Source organism: Microtus pennsylvanicus, chromosome 7 (genome assembly GCF_037038515.1).
Source record: "Microtus pennsylvanicus isolate mMicPen1 chromosome 7, mMicPen1.hap1, whole genome shotgun sequence".
Classification (NCBI taxonomy): Eukaryota; Metazoa; Chordata; class Mammalia; order Rodentia; family Cricetidae; genus Microtus; species Microtus pennsylvanicus.
The window spans coordinates 5,523,918-5,543,943 of record NC_134585.1 but is presented as its reverse complement, the minus strand read 5'-3'; the positions used below and the strand labels follow the sequence as shown (position 1 = coordinate 5,543,943).

The 20,026-nt window shown below is 44.3% G+C and overlaps 1 protein-coding gene across 1 annotated transcript; it reads right to left on the bottom strand.

The window, feature by feature from the left end:
• Positions 1-4,507: 4,507 nt before the first annotated feature.
• On the bottom strand, positions 4,508-13,495 carry Srsf3 (serine and arginine rich splicing factor 3). The gene is made up of 6 exons (XM_075979719.1): positions 13,336-13,495; positions 9,605-9,812; positions 8,300-8,434; positions 6,115-6,153; positions 5,828-5,914; positions 4,508-5,732 (listed from the first exon to the last, which is right to left on the bottom strand). The coding sequence occupies exons 2-6, from the start codon at positions 9,808-9,810 to the stop codon at positions 5,705-5,707; spliced, it is 495 nt and encodes a 164-aa protein (XP_075835834.1). The 5' UTR covers positions 9,811-9,812; positions 13,336-13,495; the 3' UTR covers positions 4,508-5,704.
• Between the last annotated feature and the right edge of the window lie 6,531 nt (positions 13,496-20,026).

Sequence of the window (20,026 nt, the reverse complement as noted above, 5' to 3'; positions counted from 1 at the left end):
GGATTGGTACCACTTAAAAAAAAAGGTTCATGGGGATTATCTTGATTTCAGCTGATGAATACTTACTTGCATGTATGTCTAGCATACATGAAGCCCAGCTTTTGATTCCCCAGCACTGAACAATCTAAGCATGTTAATGGTGCATGCTTAGAATCCCTCTAAAGAGGTAAAGACAGGTCATCCTTGGTATGTAACCAGGTAAAGCCAATCTGATACCAGACTCTTGCCTTTAAAAAAAAAAGCTGGGTGGGGTGCCACACAGCTAGTAGTAACACCCTCAATGTCAGATCCATTTTTAAAAAAAGCACACACAGGAGCTAAGCATTTCAGTTTTCTATTTCTCTTGGAAACCCTGCCAAGCGTCCCCACCACCAATGGGAACTACTGAATGCTGAAGAAATGGCATCTGGTTCACTCCACCATAAATGAATGTAACCCTAGAATCAGACGCCCCCTTCTGGTCTCCATGGGCACCTGCACTCATACATGGAAACATGCATTTTACAAAGGATTAAGTGTATTCTGAAGTTTTTCAAGAGGTAACTAAAAATCTGGCCCTGGCACAATGCCATCCTGATGGCTTAGCTTGCTAGCAACTTGACTCCACCACAGGTGATGGAGATTTAACTGGCGGGGGGGGGGGGGGGGGGGGGGTGCGCAGGCCTGCTAACCCTGGCATACTAGCTCCAAAAACCATTTCAAAAGAGGCAGCTAACTGTCCTCCAAACACTATTTCTCAACTGCCAATCTCGGTCACTTGGGAAGATTCTCTTAAATATTTGGGGATGGAAAGATGGCTCAGCGGTTAAGCACACTGACTGCTCTTCCAGAGTTTGAGTTCAGTTCCCAGTAACCACATGGTGGCTCACAACCATCTGTAATGAGATCTGGTGCCCTTTTCTAGCCTGCAGGCAGAACATTGTATACATAATCTTTTTTAAAAAAAAAATCTAAGCCGGGCGGTGGTGGCGCACGCCTTTAATCCCAGCACTCGGGAGGCAGAGGCAGGTGGATCTCTGTGAGTTCGAGACCAGCCTGGTCTACAAGAGTTAGTTCCAGGAGAGGCTCCAAAACCACAGAGAAACCCTGTCTCGAAAAACCAAAAAAAAAAAAAAAAAAAAAAATCTAATATTCTCTGAAGCCAAAAATAACCCCTCTTGATCTTGAACTGGTCTAATTCAAGGTATCCTTGTGTGCTTCCTACATAGCTAGAATTCTGTTGCCCTGACAGCCAGCTTCATCAGAGCTGTTTTCAATTCAATTACTTGAGCGCATTTACCAGTTAGCTTGAGCAACTGTATACCAAAGGGTCAGCCTATGTGGAGTGCTAACCTCAACCCTGGAGGTCAACAGTAGGGAGCTGATATTGTCATTTTTTTTTTCAAGATTTTATTTGCAGCTGGGTGGTGGTGGCAGAGGTAAGCTAACCTCAGTTAGAGGCCAGCCTGGTCTACAAAGTGAGTTCCAGGACAGCCAGGGCTATACCAGAAAAGCCCTGTCTGGAAAAAACCAGTTAACATTTTATTTTCAAAACTTTTAAGTACAATTAAGAGATGTAAAAACTGAAAATCTGCTGGGAGGTGATGGCACACAACCTTAATCCCAGCACTTGGAAGGCAGGAAAAAAAAGCCTTTCAATATCCCCACCCTCAGCAAAGATCCAAGACAAACCTTTCTATTGGCATACCTGATCATAGACACAAAACTGGGCCTTCATGAAGGGTGTACAAGCCCCCAAAGAGAAAGCCTGAGCATCTGCAGCTGGCCAGTGGTCAAGGCACTTATTCCTTGTGGGTACCGAAAAGGCAATTCTTCTGAAGCCTAAGCTGGATCTCCAGCCCTTACTAAGAAAACCTTGATAAATAACACACAGCTTTTACTTCAAAAAAAAAAAAAAGGTCCCAACTGCGAAGATTACCCTATAACCAAAATGTAGAATTGCGTGGCGCACGCCTTTAATCCCAGCACTTGGGAGGCGGCAGAGGCAGGCGGATCTCTGTGAGTTCGAGACCAGCCTGGTCTATAAGAGCTAGTTCCAGGACAGGCTTCAAAACCAGAGAAACCCTGTCTCGAAAAAAAAAAAAAAGTAGAATTGCTTGGTAGCCAAGGCTGGCCAAAGTTCAGGACCTCTCCCTCCTGACAGTTACTATCAGCGACCCATCTAATCTGCAGAAAGCTTGGAGCCAGGTGTGCCATTAGTGTCCCTATTACAAATTGAATATACATATTCCATATGGAATGACTTGTCCCAATTTTATTACTTCTAGCCTATTTCATGTGCAAATCCAACCAGAAAAGCCATCTTAGTTCAATGTGCTACTCCTACACAAGCAGAACTACACTGTTTATGTGGAGGTGACGCTCTTGTCTTTCCCAGAAAAGCTGGACAGTAAGCATAAAACCATTAGACTATCACTCAAGACTGGCTCTTGCCAGGAATACCACTAGGCACGACCCTAACCAAAGGCTCTGGTGGAGGCTAGGGATGTCTCTGTAAACTCCACCCTTGGTGCTGGTTGGTTCCATTTTATACAACACTTGTAATCAAAAGACCCACCCAACTCAGTTCAAACTCCTTGACATTAAAAATATATCTGCCGAAGTATTTAGCTTCCATATATGTGCACACACCTTATTCACACTGGTAAAGGTACAGGACATTATCAGATCCCTTGGAGATAGACATTAAGGTCTGGGTGTTAGAAAAGAAACGACTCTTGTAAGAATAGCCACTGCTTTATAAAGTTCATGAGCATCAGTTGGTGTTTTGCTTGCATGTTTGTAAGGTTCTCAGATCCCCCAGAACTGTAGTAACTCCAGTTACATCATATGGGCCCTGGGACTTGAACCTGGCCCTCAATTCCCTATTAAGAGTCTTGTGATCCCACCTCACACCAGTGTGGAGATTCTGTGGAATCACACTCATCTGTTATATGCTGTAGATGAAGCCAGGCTATGTATATACTAGGAAAGAAATCTTACCAACTCGTTATTAAAAAACTAGGCCAGGTGGTGGCACACACCTTTAATCCCAGCACTCAGGAGGCAAGAGGTAGGCGGATCTCTGAGTTCGAGGCCTTCCTGGTTCCAGGACAGCCAAAGCTACAGAGAAATCTTGCCTGGGGCAGGCAGGCGGGGGAGGGGCAACAACAAAATGTCTATAATTACCAAATTGAAGGCCACCTCAAAAATAGCCTAATCCCAACCACATTCCTCTTGAATTAGAGTTTGAGGAGCCTATGAGAGGGCTTACTCAATGGGAACATAGCTAGCAGATAAATTGTCTCTGCGTGAACACTGGGTTCAACACCCAGTCTCCTTTCAAGTAGTAATAAAGGTATGGGCTAGAAGCAGAATGAATGGCAGTGGTGTTTGCTCACACTAAGTGATAAACCTAAAATGCTATGTGTTAGAAGCCAGCCAAGGAAATGCTGCATGTACAAAACCCCAGTAGACTATCACAGCATGTGTCAAGAACCCTTCAGTTACTTCACTCAGCAAATGAGCAGTAAACACCATACAAGACAGGCTAAGTATTGGCCTAAGAACATAATATAAAACATACCGGATTGTTAAGATAAAAATATACTCCAACCCAGTTTTTTGTCAGTGTCTTTAATCATAAAAAACTTTTATGTCCCTCGCCCAAAGGAAAACGAGAAGGCAACAGTCTGGCAGTATAAAAATAGACAACTGGAAGAGTACTTGACAACTAAACCCCACCTGGGATTCTGAAAAGAAAAGCACATTTAGACAAGGCACTAAAGCAGTGACTCTTAGAGAACTATGGGATGTTTACTACCTGTAACTCTTCCATATTAACAGTGCTAGGGTCACTCTGGAAACCCTGAGTACCTAAACGGTACATGAAGGCTAACTACAACACACCTAAGTATGTACATCAGAGGTAACCCTATAATAAAATGAGAAACCCACACTCTCAATTCTCAAACACTTTTCTTGATTATCTCAAAGTACGACTAACAATGACTTCTAATGAACACCTATAGCCACCGTAACTTTTAATATCACACTCAAGAAAGTGATCAAGGCTGGCTAATTTGACCTACAATTACAGAAATTACAAGAGCATTTCCAAATAGCCACAATCTAAATGTCAGTTCAGTTTTAAATGTAAATGTCCACATTTGGTATTTCCTACTAAGCCAAACATGCTAGGGCTTCCAGTCTACTGATCCAATTAATGATCAATAGCCAGTTAGGTTGATGCCAACGAAGAGTAGAACTCAGTTCTACCATGGAGGACAAAAAAAGGGTCCAATCTTCTAACATGTTAACAGGAAGTCTAAATTTGAAAGTATCTTCTTTGAACATGGGCACTTCTTTCAAAGGCTCGTGCTGGAACCTTCTGAACACAATTCTCTCTTTTCTGAGATTTATTGTTAAAAGCAAACATAATTGGGGGGAGGGATCTCATAAAAACAAAATCAGTACAGCATCTAAAAACTATCTCAAAAGAGCACATTTAAGAAAACTTAAGCCACAAGACTGTTGCATTATGATTTAATCTAATTGCACACACACACACAATCTGAAAGCACAACTCCTCCAGATTTCTCAGAGACAGGATATGCATGCCTCCATAGTCAACTGTGCATCGTTACATTTAGCCACATGGTAGATTTTACATCATGATCGGTTTGGAATCCCATGCAAGACCTCAAGTTATCAAATGAAATCAATTTTTAAGCTTTGTTGAATGTTTTCATGCTGAAGATAAAAGCTACTTTTTATGGGCAGCTTAGAGTTACAATACCACACTGGTGCTACTTTACAATGTTAGTGACATGATCTTGAATTGGCTTCAACTTCTAAATCTTAGTTAGGTGACAGCCAAACGGGGAAAAAAAATTCTTCACTAATCCAGTGCCTCTCAGTTATGTTTCTTACAAAGAAAGAACTGGGTAACCAAATGCTTTCCCAGGGATAACAATGGTATCAGTGGGTTTGCTCAACTGACTACTACACAATTAGGCTAGTATTTTATTAATCCAAAAGCACTTTACAAGAAAATATAAGTATGGCTTCCAATAGGAATGTTATACTTGGACTTGATACCAAGCTCACAGATTTGAGTGTGTAAGGAAAAACAGGCTTTCAAGTTAAACAACAATTTGTAACCAAAACTTTAATCCCAAGGATTCTCACAAACATATTACAAATGACAGCATGAAAAAAAATCTTGCACAGTAACTCAAAGGTTCAGCTCTACAATGTACCCTTAAACCAACTGGTAACTTAGTCTTCCATTTCCAAATAAAGAATGTTACAAACAGCTTCCTCCATAGATAGCAATCAGTGAGGAACCTCTTTGAAAGTCTTCAAGAGTGCAGTTCCCAGCCTTTCCCTGTTAACTTGTGTTAACAGCAGCTTTTACAGACTGCTTATCATTTCACCCACAGCTCCCGACTGTAATCCAGCTAAGAAACTAGTTTTTTCAATTTCCATCAGTGGTTTATCATTAGTACATCACACTTTAACTGGGCAGGATCTAGGTTTATTTCAGTCTATGAAAAACTAAAGTTCAAAGCAAATTCAATCTTGCTTAAGGGAACATGAACAGCTAAAACATCTTAAAAATGCACCAAGCTTATGAAGTCTCAAACAAAACTTGAATTTCCTGTACATACTCCTGTCAAATGAAGTTACTTCCTGTACACCACTTCTTTTGCAAACTGGTCTTCTACTTCCTTTCATTTGACCTAGATCGGCTAAAAAAAAAAAAAGTCATTACTATCTTGAGAGTACATAGAATAAAAGCATCATATATGTGTATCTTCAATAGGTCAGTCATTAGTGAGCTTACCTACGAGACCTAGAGAAAGATCGAGACGGCTTGTGGTTTCTCTCACGAGACAGAGACCTCTCTCTTCTCCTATCTCTAGAAAGTGACCTAAAAAACAAAAAGCCCATTAGCCAATGATGTTAGACATTTACCTCATAAAAAGACTGGTTCATTCTAACTGAACACCGACTATAAGCTACCCAAGACACTACCATTATTAGGGTTATCTAAATCTCATTAAACAAGTACTTTGGGAAACAGCTTAGGAGTATGAGAAGCTGCCATTTCTGAAACTGGGGCACATTTACCTGCTCCGGCTTCGAGAGAAGCTTCTCCTTCTTGGAGATCTAAAAGCAGAAACAGCAAAATTAGCCTAATTGTCAATTAGTATATATGGCGTGAGGCATTTCCCAACTTTTCAATCTCACTGTTGGGCCCAGTGAATGTGCCGAAGAACTGGCACTCATCGTCCAAAAATAAAAAAAGAAAAGAAAAAAAAAGGCACAGAAGGATTAAGGAACCAAAAGCTCAAGTGAAAGCAGGTATTCCAACCATGGATTTAACAAAGAATGCTTCACAGCAGATCTGTCCAATGCAAAACTTCATGTCAAACTAACTCCACTACCCAAACACCACACCAAATGTAGTCCCAAGTAGTTCCAAAAAATAGTACCGTAAAACCAGTATTTGGAACCCATGCAAACCTTTTAAGTCTGTAACAAGACTTAAGTACCAGGTGGATAGATAGTGTCATTTGTGAAAAGGCGACAGGTGTAAACATGGATGCCATTTAGTGCTACATTAGAACTGCATTTGTGATGTCACATTTCAGAGTGTGTTTAGGCTCACCAAAATTACCGTAGCTTGGCCCACACTTCACCCCCAAATTTTTAAAATTTTGAAAACTGTTAGTAAAACCATTTAAAGGTGATAGGATTTAACAATTTTTGCTAGGAAGAAAAGCTAAAATCTTTGTTAGAGTTATTAAAATTTTAGTCTGGCATCTCACACATGCACATAAGTTCACTTGAAGGTCTAGTCACATTATGAGTTCCCTATCACCCTTAAAAGTTGTTTCAAGCAATATATTGTACGTTACCATTCAATTATGCACAGCCAGCCTTTGATCCAGAAAAAAGAATTACTTAAGCCGCTTACTCCTTATTTTTAACCAGCAGTAAACTGTATAAGCAGGAAAAACTTACTAGTTTTGGGTTTCAACAAGCTAGAAATGGTGAGGTGAGGCTGCCGGACTGACGGCCAGGAAGAATTTGCTGAAAAGGTTTTGCCAGATGTTGCGTTGGATTTAGTTGGTTGGCGAAGGGGGTGTTGTGGATTTTTCCTGCTTTTTTGTTAGCCGAAGGCTGCTGCTGTAGTTGTTGTGAAGACATTTGGTAAATAAACAGCTGAGCTGATTGGCCAGGAATGTGTGGGCGGTCGAGGTGGCTGCTGCCGATTTGGTTAAGGTTGGAGAGAAGGCTGAGAGAAAACAGCATGCTCGGGAACCAAAGGGCGGTGCAACCTGACGACTGGCCAGCCTGGGTCATGTGAAACGACACCAGCCAAGCTGAATGGGGCGCGCTGGTCACATGACGCTGAAAGGGCTAGTTGACTGGCTAATGCAGACTCAGAGGGTGGTGAGAAGAGACATGATGGTGACTCTGTAACGGGGTTCATTTTTATTAATAGATGGACCAAAAAGCACAAAAAAAATGAAAAACAAGCCATCAGTACAACCATCTATTAGCTAACAAATACTCTTTAATATGATGGGCAACAGTGTGTTGTTTTTCAAAATAGCAAAAGGGGCAAGATTTTGACCTCCTATCTCCCAGGACTTCACTCACCTGTAAGAGGTAAATTCAGTCCTACAGAAACTATTTTGGAGGCTTGATTTGAGGAGATGAGGAGTTTGCACCCAGGCAATACTGCCTGGTCCAAGAATGATGCCATTTCAATCATTAAAAAAAAAAACTGAATTCTCTCCTATTGGGGAATCAAGAACGGATGACTGGGAATACTTTTTCGCCCCCTTTATTGGTTAGTGACTTAAGTTTGTTTCAGAAAGACTTCTACTTTACCGGTTGTAACATTAAAAACAGCTGCCTGTTTTGATAAATACTATAGTTGTGCTAGTAGAAACCACATCTGTGAAGAGCTAGTTGAATGTAATGTTGATCATTATGGAGTCAAGAAATGGAAAAAGGCCTAAACTGAAGTAAAAGGGAAGACTTGGAAAGATGCAACTAGAAGATGAACTAGAAGACAGATCCAAGATAGAAGTTACTAACTACCAACATGAATAATACACCTACAGACAAAAGCCAACACTCAGCACAACTCACATACCCCAAACTACACCCAGCAAACGTTTCGTAGAAACCTCAGATGTTCTCAGTAAGTTAAAACCCACCACAAACTTAGCAGAAATACCTGCTCCTACTAGCTACTCCATTACACCAATGCCTCTCTAAAACGTGCTTTCTCAAGTACCTTCGCCGAGGTGGAGGACTCCTCCTACGGTAATCATCTCGAGGGCGACGACCCCAAGAGGGAGGGGGGCCACGATTCCGACTTCTTTTCTCACCATTCGACAGCTCCACTCTTACTCGGCAGCCACATAGTGTTCTAAGGAGAAGGGGCACTAGTCACAAAATTGCTCATAGCAGGCACGGTGGTCCAGGGAGTCCATCTCGAATCTCTCCTGATTCCACCCAAATGGAACCAAATTTGACACTCTTAGGAGTTTTCCAGACCTGTTTGGTCTAAGTTTCTAAATTTGCTAAACTCTTTACATAGGTTAAAAGACCAAACAAATCTTCTCAAATGAGATTTTTTTAAAAGAAAACAATTTTACTACTTATCAGTCTGGCTGAGTATGTTGGTATATATACACCTTTAATTTAATTCCAGCACTAGGCAGAGAGGAAGCCTCTTTCTTTGCCAGTCTAGGCTAGAGAATCTACTTCAAAATAAAGGCTACAAAAAGGGCTCAGTAGTTAAAAGCACTGGCCACTCTTGTAGAAGACCCGGGCTTGGCTCCCAGCACTCCCAAAGTGGCTCACAATGATAACCTACAATTCTAGTTCCAGGGGGTGAAACACCTTGTGGCCTGTGACTAGTAGGACTGCATAGTGAAGACATAACATACAGGAAAAAGACAGCCCAAATTTTAGTGACGGTCTCACTGTGTTGCCCTGGCAGTCCTCAAACTTGAATTCAATATTAACTGTTAGTAGCTTTAATTATTAAGAACCTTGGTTTTTGCCTTTGTATTTCTCATATATTTCCACTATAACTTGTTCCCTTCAGTTTTTCATTCTCCTATATTTCTCTAACAGCTTAGAGATACACTACAATTACTTTGGCTGTTTCATATTATCCCCCTCCATTATTATTTAACAACTAGCATACAAAAAATTCTTCCTAATAACAAAAAAATTTCAGCTACGGTTGATATTTTTCCTTCATTTGTCCAGAGCCATCAGAGTTAACCCAGCACATTTAGGCAGTTGATAAAAGACCCTTGCAAACTTTTACTATTCCAACTTGTAGGAACACATAACTAACCTACGCTACCGTCAATCCTTTTCACATTATAAGGCAACGTGATAGGAAAGTATCCTTCCGTTCCACTTGTTATGAAAGCAAGGCTGGCTTTGAACTCCCGTCTAACTGTTAAGTGCTGGGAATTCAGGTTTAAGACACATCTGGCTCTAAGTCACACACCAGCAGGAATGTTTGTGACAGCCATATGTCCTAGAAAATTGAAACACTAGAAACCAGATTAACTATTACCTTCCATCTAGCTCTCGGACAGCGTCAGCAGCATCTCGAGGATCCTCAAATTCAACGAAAGCAAAGCCAGGAGGGTTTCGAGCAACCCACACACTTCGGAGCGGTCCATAATAGCCAAATGCCCGTTCTAATTCAGTCTTGTTCCCATTGTTTCCAAGATTACCTACATACACCTTACAATCTAATGGACAGGAATCACGATGCATTTCTGTAAGAAAAAAAAGACAAATATTTACCAAAGCAGTCTAGTTAAAAACAAATCGTAGGAATTTAAAGAGCCTCGGAAATATAGATTAGTGGTATTTGTCTAGCATACACAAGCTCCTGGACTCAAGCCTAGAAGCAAACATGACCTTTATTTAAAACAGAAACAAACTAAAAGGGCCAACACACAACTACAAATCCTACTGTCAAAGAACCCATGTTATCTATTCCCCACCCCATACTCTTCCTCCATAATCCCCAGAAAACAAAAAAAAAATTCAAAGTCAGCAGCCAGAGGCAGGCAATCTGAGTTTGAAGCTAAACTGGTCTTTACATGGAGTTCCAAGCCAGACAGGGCTACAGAATAAATATATTCTAGCACTTGGGAGGCAGGGGGATCTGAGTCAGATGCCAGCCTCATCTCACTCTTTTAAAGCCATCACGGAACTGAGAAAACACCCAAGGATCAAATAGATCAATTAACACAATATGGACTGTGAGTTAGGGAACAGTTTTGTTTTTCCAAGAAAGTTTCTTCGTCTAACAGTCCTGACTGTTCTAGATTTTGCTAAGAGATCCGCCTGCCTCGGCATCCCAAGTGCTGGACTAAATGTGTGCCACCACAGCCCCGGGCCAACTTTTAACTTTGGCCTTGAACTGTGCCAGACTCTAACAGTTCTGCAGATAATATGCAGAATGGGTGAGGCTTGACTGTTTAACTTCAAATTAAACCCAACAACCAACAGGAGGTGGGGTGACAGTGCTCAGAGATGGACCTAGGTGTTCAAGACCAGCTTCCACTACTGACACAGTGCACGCCTTTAATCCCAGCATTTGAGAGGCAGGCCAGGTGGATCTCGTTGAGTTAATAATGGCCAGCCTCCTCTACAGAGCTAGTGTCTGGACAGTCAGGGTACTCAAAGAAGTTCTGTCTCAAAATCTAACAAAAAGCTGGGCCGTGGTGGTGCACGCCTTTGATCCCAGCACTTAGGAGGCAGAGGCAGTCACATCTCTGTGAGTTCGAGGCCTACAGTCTGGTCTACAGAGGGAGTGCCTGGATTCAAAGCTACAGAGAAACCTGTCTTGGGGGTGGGGGAGTAATCTTAACCCATCATCACAATAGTTGACAAGGAAGAAATTACAGCTGAAAATAGAGATGGATACACCTTCATTATTCAATCACAGCCACTCCATTAAAGTTTAGATAAACGACCACATTTGAACCAAACAAGCAATATATAAATGCTTCCATATGCCAAAACTTACAAGCTTTAATTAAGTTGCAACGCCTTCACTTAAGCTTCCTTAGGAGGGCTGTGGAGATGGCACAGTAAGTAAAGGCTGCCCACTCAGGTTGAGCTACAGGACACTGTGGGAACAACTCCTGCAAGCCATCTTTCTGACCTTCACTGTGGCACACTTATACCACACCCCAAAGACAAGTTTATTTTGGTTTTTAATTGTGAAGAGCTCCACCTGCCTCTGCCTCCCTGTGCTGGGACCATAACCAGCCATCACCAACACTAAAATGTTTTTATAAAAGGCTTCCTAGCCAGGCAGTGGCAGTCCACGCCTTTAATCTCAGCACTCAGGAAGGCAGCAGGCCTCTTGGTGTGTTCGAGGCCAGCCTGGTCTACAAGAGCTAGTTGCAGGACAGGACCCAAAACTACAGGGAAACTGTTGGGGGGAGTGGGGGGGAGTCACAACCAAAAGCTTACAAGATACATCACCACAAAACTTCCTGCACTACCAGAACAATACTCATACCACCTCAAATGAGACTCTTATGCAATCAAAATTCTTCAAGCAGCCAATCCATGTGCTGATTTTTCAATTTTCTGAGAAAGAGGATTTAAAAGTGTGCACCCCCACACCTGGCTCCATGTATGCTTTTCTTCCCCAAGCTTATGGGAGTCTGGATATAGCTCAGCGGTAGGGGCTAGCCTAGAATGCAAATACATCTCTCTACAGCACTATTCCTAAGAGCTGTGGTGACCTAAGGAGTTACCAGGAAGTTATCCCAAATGTAGTGCAGCAATCAGAAACATACCGACAAATACTACAAAGTGAAAATCTTGAAAATGTTCTAAGACCGGAAAGACTTTACAATTTCCAGAATATGAAACGCACAAAGTGGAAAATCCAGACTAGTGACTGACTGCCAGTAGTTTTTGAACTGACAAACACTTTATGGAGTCTAAGTACTGAAAGACAAGTGTAATTGAGCTCATGCAAGTCCAGCATTAAATCTGAAGAATATCTCAAGGAAAGATGGGGACAGTTCCAGACAGCCAGGGCCACAGAAAAAGAAAACCAGGAAGCTCAAGATAGCTTAGACTGCATGACCCTGCCTCAAAAAGCAAAATATCGGGACGGTAGTGGCACGCGCCTTTAATCCCAGCGCTCAGGAGGCAGAGGCAAAAGGGTCTCAGGGAAAAAACAATCATACCAGACAAAGGTTCCACACCGCTGTGGATGTCTTAAAAACTACGACAGCCGGCACACTTGCCTGCGACTCACTAGGCCGAAGAAATGACAGCTATGAGGTCAGGAGACTGGTAAAGAGACCCCATCTTCACAGGATTTAAAAAAAAAGGGACGTTACCTTCAAAAACGAATCTTAGGGCCGGGAGGATAGCTTAGCTATAGGGTGCTTGCTTAGTACACACAACGCTAAGTCCAAGCCCCAGCACACGCACAAAATTTTGCCTTTAAGGAGAAACTAAAAAGCACGGACTTTAACAAGAATGCACAGCACGCCTTAGGGATACACGTTCAGTAAGCCTTTAATCTCACACTTCCAAATGAAAAGGAAATCCAAGAATTCACTTTTAGTGCCTCTCCTACTAGAAAGGCAACGATTATCTAAGTAAAAATTCCAGTCCAGGCACATCCTACTTCGTCGTGACCCCACCCTGTACCCAAGACTCGGTTGAGAGACCAAGCCATTCCGCGAAAATTAAAGGAAAATAAAGCTCATCCATCCCCAGTTTTCACACCTGTGAACGCAAAGGTCAAAGAAAAAAACCCATCAAACTCAACTTCAACTGGAAACACATTTTAATTACATCCGAATTCTAAAGCAAAAAAAACTAAACCAGCATTATTAAAAAAGACCGCAGGGGGCTTCAGCACATAAAGGTCTGGTTTGTCTGTTACTTAAAAAAAAAAAATCTTAGACCCTATCCCAAGAAAACCTATAGCAGAAAAAAAAAAAAGGAAAAAAGGCGCCATCAGATTAAAGGCCGCAACGTGCAGAATGCGATTCGAGATCGGCCTGCTCCGAAGCCCGGTCCCGAGTCACCGCTCTCCTCGGCTCCCCGCCACGGAAATGAGAAAAAAACCCCAATTCCGAGGCCGGGAAGCATCTCCGAGCCGGCCGGGGGCCCCCGCCGCCGCCCGGGACCGAACGTCACAAAATGGCGGCGGCGCCCCTTTGTCTCAACCTGGCGCGGCCATTGCGCCGGGCCCCGCCTCGGCTCTGTGCGACTCCATAGCCCTCCCTCCCGCCGCCGGCGGCCTCTTACCGAGATCCTGGGTTCGAGAATCGCAGTTCAAATCCTAACACTCCGACGAGGCCCACTCGCACCCTCGCGATCTGCTTCGGCAGATGCTCTCAATGCCCAGGCGTCCACGAAATGGCGGACCACCGCCTTCCCCTCGCCTCTAGTTATAGATCCCGTTTGTGCCACGTGACCCGACCCGCTCGCCCAATCAGAGGCGGCGTGGGCGGTGACGTCAGGCGGCGAGAAACCGCGGTTACTGGGGGCGCGCGCCGGCCGTTCCGTCAGGTGGGCGGGGACTTGCGGTGGCGCGAGCTCGTCGCCGCGTGCCCGCTGGCCCCGGAGGTGTCGTGCTCGGGCTCGGCCATTCCCCCCCACACTAGCCCAGACCCCTTCTGCCTCACTTCCGCCCAGCCTTGACGCTGCCGCCATTATTCCAGTGCCACGGTGCTTGCAGCCGCAGGCACGGATCTCAGCCAAAGGTGCACGCTTGCTCCCTCCTTGTTGGGCTGCGATTCCACAGCGTCGCAACGACTAGAGAGCCTGAGAGTCGTTGTCAAGGTTACCGAGCTGGGGGCTACCTAACTGGTCCCCCACGGTGGCCGCCCCGGCCTCTACCCGGGGAACAGTATGCCAAGTTTGCACAGCTCTTGTTTTCCCGCCTCTCGCCCAAACCGCGCGCGGCAATTGAGGACGTCTGGAAGGGGGGGAAGAACGGTCACCAGGATCACATTCACACAAGGGAAGGTTCTCCCGCCATGCTGATGCCAGCAGGGGCACCTGCAGCCTTTGTAATAGCTTTGCTCTCCCTGGCAGCCGCCGCAACTCCCTGGGCCTCTGCACACAGCCCCAAGAATTGCTGGACAGCGAAGGAGAAACTGGATTATGAGAAATCACTTTCCTTGCTCACTTCCTTGAGACTTTGTCTCAAGGTCCCAAACTTATCCTCCGCCTAGCTTTGATCAGGCTAGACTGCTTTATCGCAGATTTAGTTATTTCTGCTTTTCCGAAAAATGAAAACATTTGACCAGTTTTCCAGACACCTTAGATCCTCCACGGGTAAAGAGGTGAATTCAAAAGGGGGCGGTGCGGACTACAAATTGTTAAATGAGTTTGTGTTGTGGCCTGATTGTAACGAAACTTTCCACGTCTGTAATCTCGGGACTTGAGCCCAAGGAAGCAGGAGTTCAAAGTTAATTTCACAGTCAGTGAGTTCTAGGCCAGAATAAACAAGATTCTGTCTGAAAAGAACAAAAACCTGATGTAGCTAGTCATTTTCTCTGCTCTAAAAACTGGTAGGTAATGGTCACCTTTAATTCATCTAATCAATCCGCAGCACACTTGCTTTTTTTTTTAACCATATCTCCCTGGTCCAAATATTGGAGTTTGTTTGTTGGTATTTTTTTAAAGATTTATTTATTTATTTATTTATTATGTATACAACATTCTGCCTCCATGTTTGCCCGCACGCCAGAGGAGGGCACCAGATCTCAGTACAAGATGGTTGTGAGCCACCATGTGGTTGCTGGGAATTGAACTCAGGACCTCTGGAAGAGCAGCCAGTGCTCTTAACCTCTGAGCCATCTCTCCAGCCCCTGTTGGTATTTTTTTAAGGGTTTGTTTTTTTAGATTTATTTATTATGTATACAACATTCTGCCTCCATGTATGCCTGCAGGCCAGAAGAGGGCGCCAGATCTCAGTACAGATGGTTGTGAGCCACCATGTGGTTGCTGGGAATTGAACTCAGGACTTCTGAAAGAGCAGCCAGTACTCTTAACCACTGAGCCATCTCTCCAACCCCCTGGTTTTTGGTATTTTGAGAAAGGGTTTCTCCACGCTATCCTGGAATTCACTATGTAGATCGATCTGGCCTCTAACCCTGAGATCCACCTGCCTATTGAGTGCTGGGATTAAAGGCAAGCACCACCATGCCCAGCAAGCACATTGTTCTGTTTGGGTAGGAGACAGTCTCTCTCCAGCCCAACCTGGCCTAGCACTCACTACCCGTGACTTCATTTACAAATGTGTGGGATTGCGGTCATAGCTATCCTGGACCCGTGCAGACTTTGGGATGCAGCTCAGACACATCCGACTGCAGTCCAGGACCGAGTTCAGGGCAAAACTGTGCTTCCTCAGCTTCCCCGCAGGATTCTGGGCAATTGTGGGGCAGGTGTCGACGCCCTCAGCTCCACGTTGACCCTACCTCATCCCCACTCCTAAAAATAAAGTGTTAGGAATGTCATTCACAGCAGGGACTTGACTCTACCATGTGCAGGGCCCCAGATCCCATCTCCAGCGTTGGCGAAAGTAAGATAAGCCCCGAGAATGATGGCCAGATGCTAATTATTATGCACAAGGTTTAATATAATTTTTCCAGAACAGGGTTTCCTCTGTGTAGTCCTGGCTGCCCTGGAACTTGCTCTGTAGATCAGAATGGCCTCCAACTCAGGGGATTCTCCTGCCTCTGCCTCCCAAGTGCTGAGATTAAAGGCATGTGCCACCATGCCCAGCAAGATTTAATATTTTAAATATTGTGATTGGCTTCAAGTTTCAGTAAAGCACAACTAATAGGAACACAAACCATAATAGTGCTTCTTTGACTGCTTGATTCAGCGCAGTCTCTTCCTTGAGGGTTAGCAATAGAAGGGGTTATCTGCTTAAGTGTGGGGTTGAGTTAAGGGAACTAAGGACCAGCAGAGGCACTCTCCGGGACAGCTCTGGGCCCTATGGCACCAAGAAGGCAGCAGGGTGAGCCAAACAAACCAGGAGAGGAAAGGTGGCAGCCTGGAACTCTGAGTAGAGGAAGCAGAACCACATTCCTTTCTGGGTGCTCAGCACCCAAGGAAGATCAAAGACTCTCCTGGTGAACTCTATGTCCAGCTTTTCCTAGTCCCATCTCTACATGGTGGCTTATTTCTCTCTACATCATAGAAGCCTGAGGGCATGAGAGCTGGGTGATGCAACCAAGCTTGAAGTTAACATCCCAGGACACAGAGCACAGCAGAGCAGACGGGGAATTGATCTAGGGCTGTACTGTCTCCTGCAACTGCCATTAGGCACCTGTAGCTGTTTGGGCTCAATTGAGATGTGCTGAAATATAAAGGATGATGGAGGAAGGCCATTGGTTAAATAAAAAGAAACTGCTTGGTCCTCATTGGTCAGAAGATAGGTAGGTGGAGTAAACAGAACAAAACGCTGGGAGGAAGAGGAAGTGAGCTCAGACTCGACGGCTCTCCTCTCCGGAACAGACACCTCAGAGAGACGCCATGCCCCAGCTCCGACCCAGGATGGACTTATGCTAGAATCTTCCCGGTAAGACCGGTGCTCACAGATTATTAGAGATGGGTTGATCGGGATATCAGAATTAGCCAGTAAGGGCTAGAGCTAAAGGGCCAAGCAGTGATTAAAAGAATACAGTGTCCGTGTAATTATTTCAGGGCATAAGCTAGCCGAGCAGGCAGCTGGGGTGTTGGGGACGCAGCCCCACCGTCGCCCATATTACTACAAAAGGAAGGAAGGGAGGAAGGAAGGAAGGAAGGAAGGAAGGAAGGAAGGAAGGAAGGAAGGAGGAAAAGAAGGAAGGAAGGATGGAAGGAAGGAAGGAAGGAAGGAAGGAAGGAAGGAGAGAACAAAAGCAAATCATTTAAAAGCAGCAAAAACAAAAAAAAATTCAAGATGTCTTCATTTTTACACTGACTCCTTGTTTGAGTGAAAGGATTTTGGAGGGGTGTTTTGTTGTTGCTGTTGTGGTTTTCGGGTTTTTAATTTAATTTTACTTATTTTTTTTTTCCTGAGGCAGGGTTTCACTATGTAATTCAGGCTAGGCTATCTCGGAACTCACTGTGTAGACCAGGCTAGCCTCAAAGGCACAGAGATCCACTTGCCTCTGTCCCTCTGAGTGCTGGGATTTAGAGGTGTATGGACCACTGTGCCTGGCTTCAGTTTTGTTTTGTTTCTTGTTTTTGGAAATAGGGTCTTGCTGTTCTGCCAGTCTGGGCTATAAGAGACTTTGTCTCAAAATGTACAAATAAATAAATAAAAGTAATTGATAGACTATTTCAGTGTACAGTTCTCCAGGGAGCAGGCTCATAGAGCAGCAGGTGCCCTGACATCCTCCTGAGGATCTTTCCACACCAGCAGGGAGTCTGGTGAAGGAGGCTCTCACAGGACCATCTGACACTCCCGCGTGGACAACAGCTCCCAGCCAGCCACCAGCTTACGATTTCCTGCTTTTTTTAAAAACAAATTTGGTTTTTGTGTATGGATATTTTGCTTATAAGTCTGTGCAACATATATGAATGCTTGGTGCCTGTTGAAGCCAGAAGAGGGCATTGGAGCTGAAGTCACCGACAGCTGTGAGCTGCCCTGTAGGTGCTGGGAATTATAGACGGGGGTCCTGCTGCACACCCAGGCTGCCTAGAGATGTGAGCCACCACACACAGTTCAGGCTTTTTTATTTGTATTTTCAAAATTATTATTAATATCCAATTTTAGTTTATGTGCACATGTTTTGGCCTGCACCACAGGGGATCCTCTGGAACTGGAGTTACAGGAAATAGTGAACCATCAAGGGGGTGCTGGGAATTGAACCCAGGTCCTCTATAAAAGCAGCCTGTGCTCTTTAACCACTCTGCCATCTCTCCAGCCCTTTGTTTGTATTTCTTTTTATTTTATGTGAAACAAAGCTAAAATTTATTAAAATATTTATGTGTAGGTTAGGCATGGGTGAAAAAAAAAGTGGTCAGATAAAAAAACAACAAAACATACACCCAAGAGCTGTGGGGGTTTCTCAGCCGAGATGTGAAGCACGCTTAATAAAAACTCAGAGGGAGAAATTGGGGTTCAACCTGAAGGCCAGAAAAGCAAAACAGCCAGCCACTGGCTCTTACCTCTACTTCAGTCCCCAAAATGGTGATTCTGCCTCCAAGAATCTCAGAAAGTCTGTGTCTGAGAACTGTCTCCTCCCATTTTATAGTTTTATAATTCTTTCTAGGGCTGAGATTAAAGGCGTGCCCCACTCTGTTTCTATGGCAGCTAGTGTGGCTACTGGGATTAAAGGTGTGTATCACCACTGCCTGGTCTGTGAGGAGACCAATGGGGCTGTCTTGCTCTCTGATCTCCAGGCAAGCTTTATTTATTAAAATACAAATGAAATGCCACTACAGAGATTCACTCAATCTTCTTATTAAGAAAAAAAATTCTTTTCACTGGGAGGTAGTGGCACACACCTTTGATGATCCCAGCACCTGGGAGAAAGAGACAAGCAGATCTGAGTTTGAGTTTAAAGTCAACCTGGTCTACAGAGCAAATTTCGGGACAGCCAGGACTAAACCTCTTGAAAAACAAAAGGCATTTTTTTTTTAAGGCAGGCATGGTGGTGATATATGTCTTTGATCCCATCAAGGACAGGAAGATCTCTGTGAGTTTGAGGCCAGCCTGGTCTAACATAGCAAATTCCAGGCTAGCCCTCAAACAAACGTGTATTATACAGACATATAACCAAAACATCCATACAGGAAAAAGCAAACTCATTAAAAAAAAAACTTGAAAACAAAAATCAAACCCAGCAAATACAGGAAATCTGGCCAGTTAGCCCATTAGCCGTAAGTTCCTACTGTACAAGCAGGAGTCTCAGAGGGTCATGCGGGAGCCTGTCACACATGAGGCCCGGCCTCAAAACAAACAAACAAAAAACTCATCTACCCATAAATAAATAAAGTCTACCCATCACTACAGCCCACCTTCTCAACATTCCATCCCTGGAACTGGACGTCCAGGGACCCTAGGCAGCAGCTCCCTCCCTCCTCCCTGCAGCCCTAGGCAAGCAAGCGCTCTCTATGATTTTGACTGTGTAAAGTAGCTCCTCTTTGTAGAATCCTTCAGTTGTCTTTATGTGGCTGCCTCATTCAGCATCGTATAGAGTTTGCTAGGCTCTCTATGCCATAGCATACCGTGCGTTTTTACATGGCTTCCTTTAGCAGTGGTTTGGGGACCCATTTACAGACTGGAAAACCATTGATTGAGAATGTATTTATTAGGTACTTTCTCTGGTCATTGAGAGGGGTTGGGGGAATAAAATGGTGAGTCAGAAGACAGCCTCACTCTTGGGGCTATACTAGAGGGGGGGGAAGGGTCATATGGATCCTGGTGAAATCAGTCACACAGAAAATGGCTCAAGTGCGCCGGATGCCTTTAATCCCAGCACTTGGGAGGCAGAGGCAGGCGGATCTCTGTGAGTTCGAAGCCAGCCTGGTCTACAAGACCTAGTTCCGGGACCAGCTACAGAGAAACCCTGTCTCAAAAAACCAAAAAAAAAAAAAAAAAGAAAGAAAGAAAAAGAAAATGGCTCAAGGGGGTTAGAAACCAAACCTTAGAGAACACAGAAGAAGTAAGGCTTGGTGCCCACCGGTACTCCCAGCTCTTTGGGAATTAAGGTGAGAGAATCAGGAGTTCAAGGCCAGCATCAGCTGCAAACTAAGTTTCAGGCCAGCCTGGACTACAGAAGACCCTATCCCAAAACCAAATCAGTGAACAAACTGTCAGCAGGGCTGGTGAGATGACTCCGGGGTTAAAAGGACACACTGCTCTTGCAGAGGATCTGAGTTTGGCTCCTGGATCCACACCAGGTGGCTCACAATCACCTGTAACTCTAAGGCCTGGGCATCCAGTGCCCTTTCTGCTTCTCTGGGCAGCTACACATGCATGGCAGACACA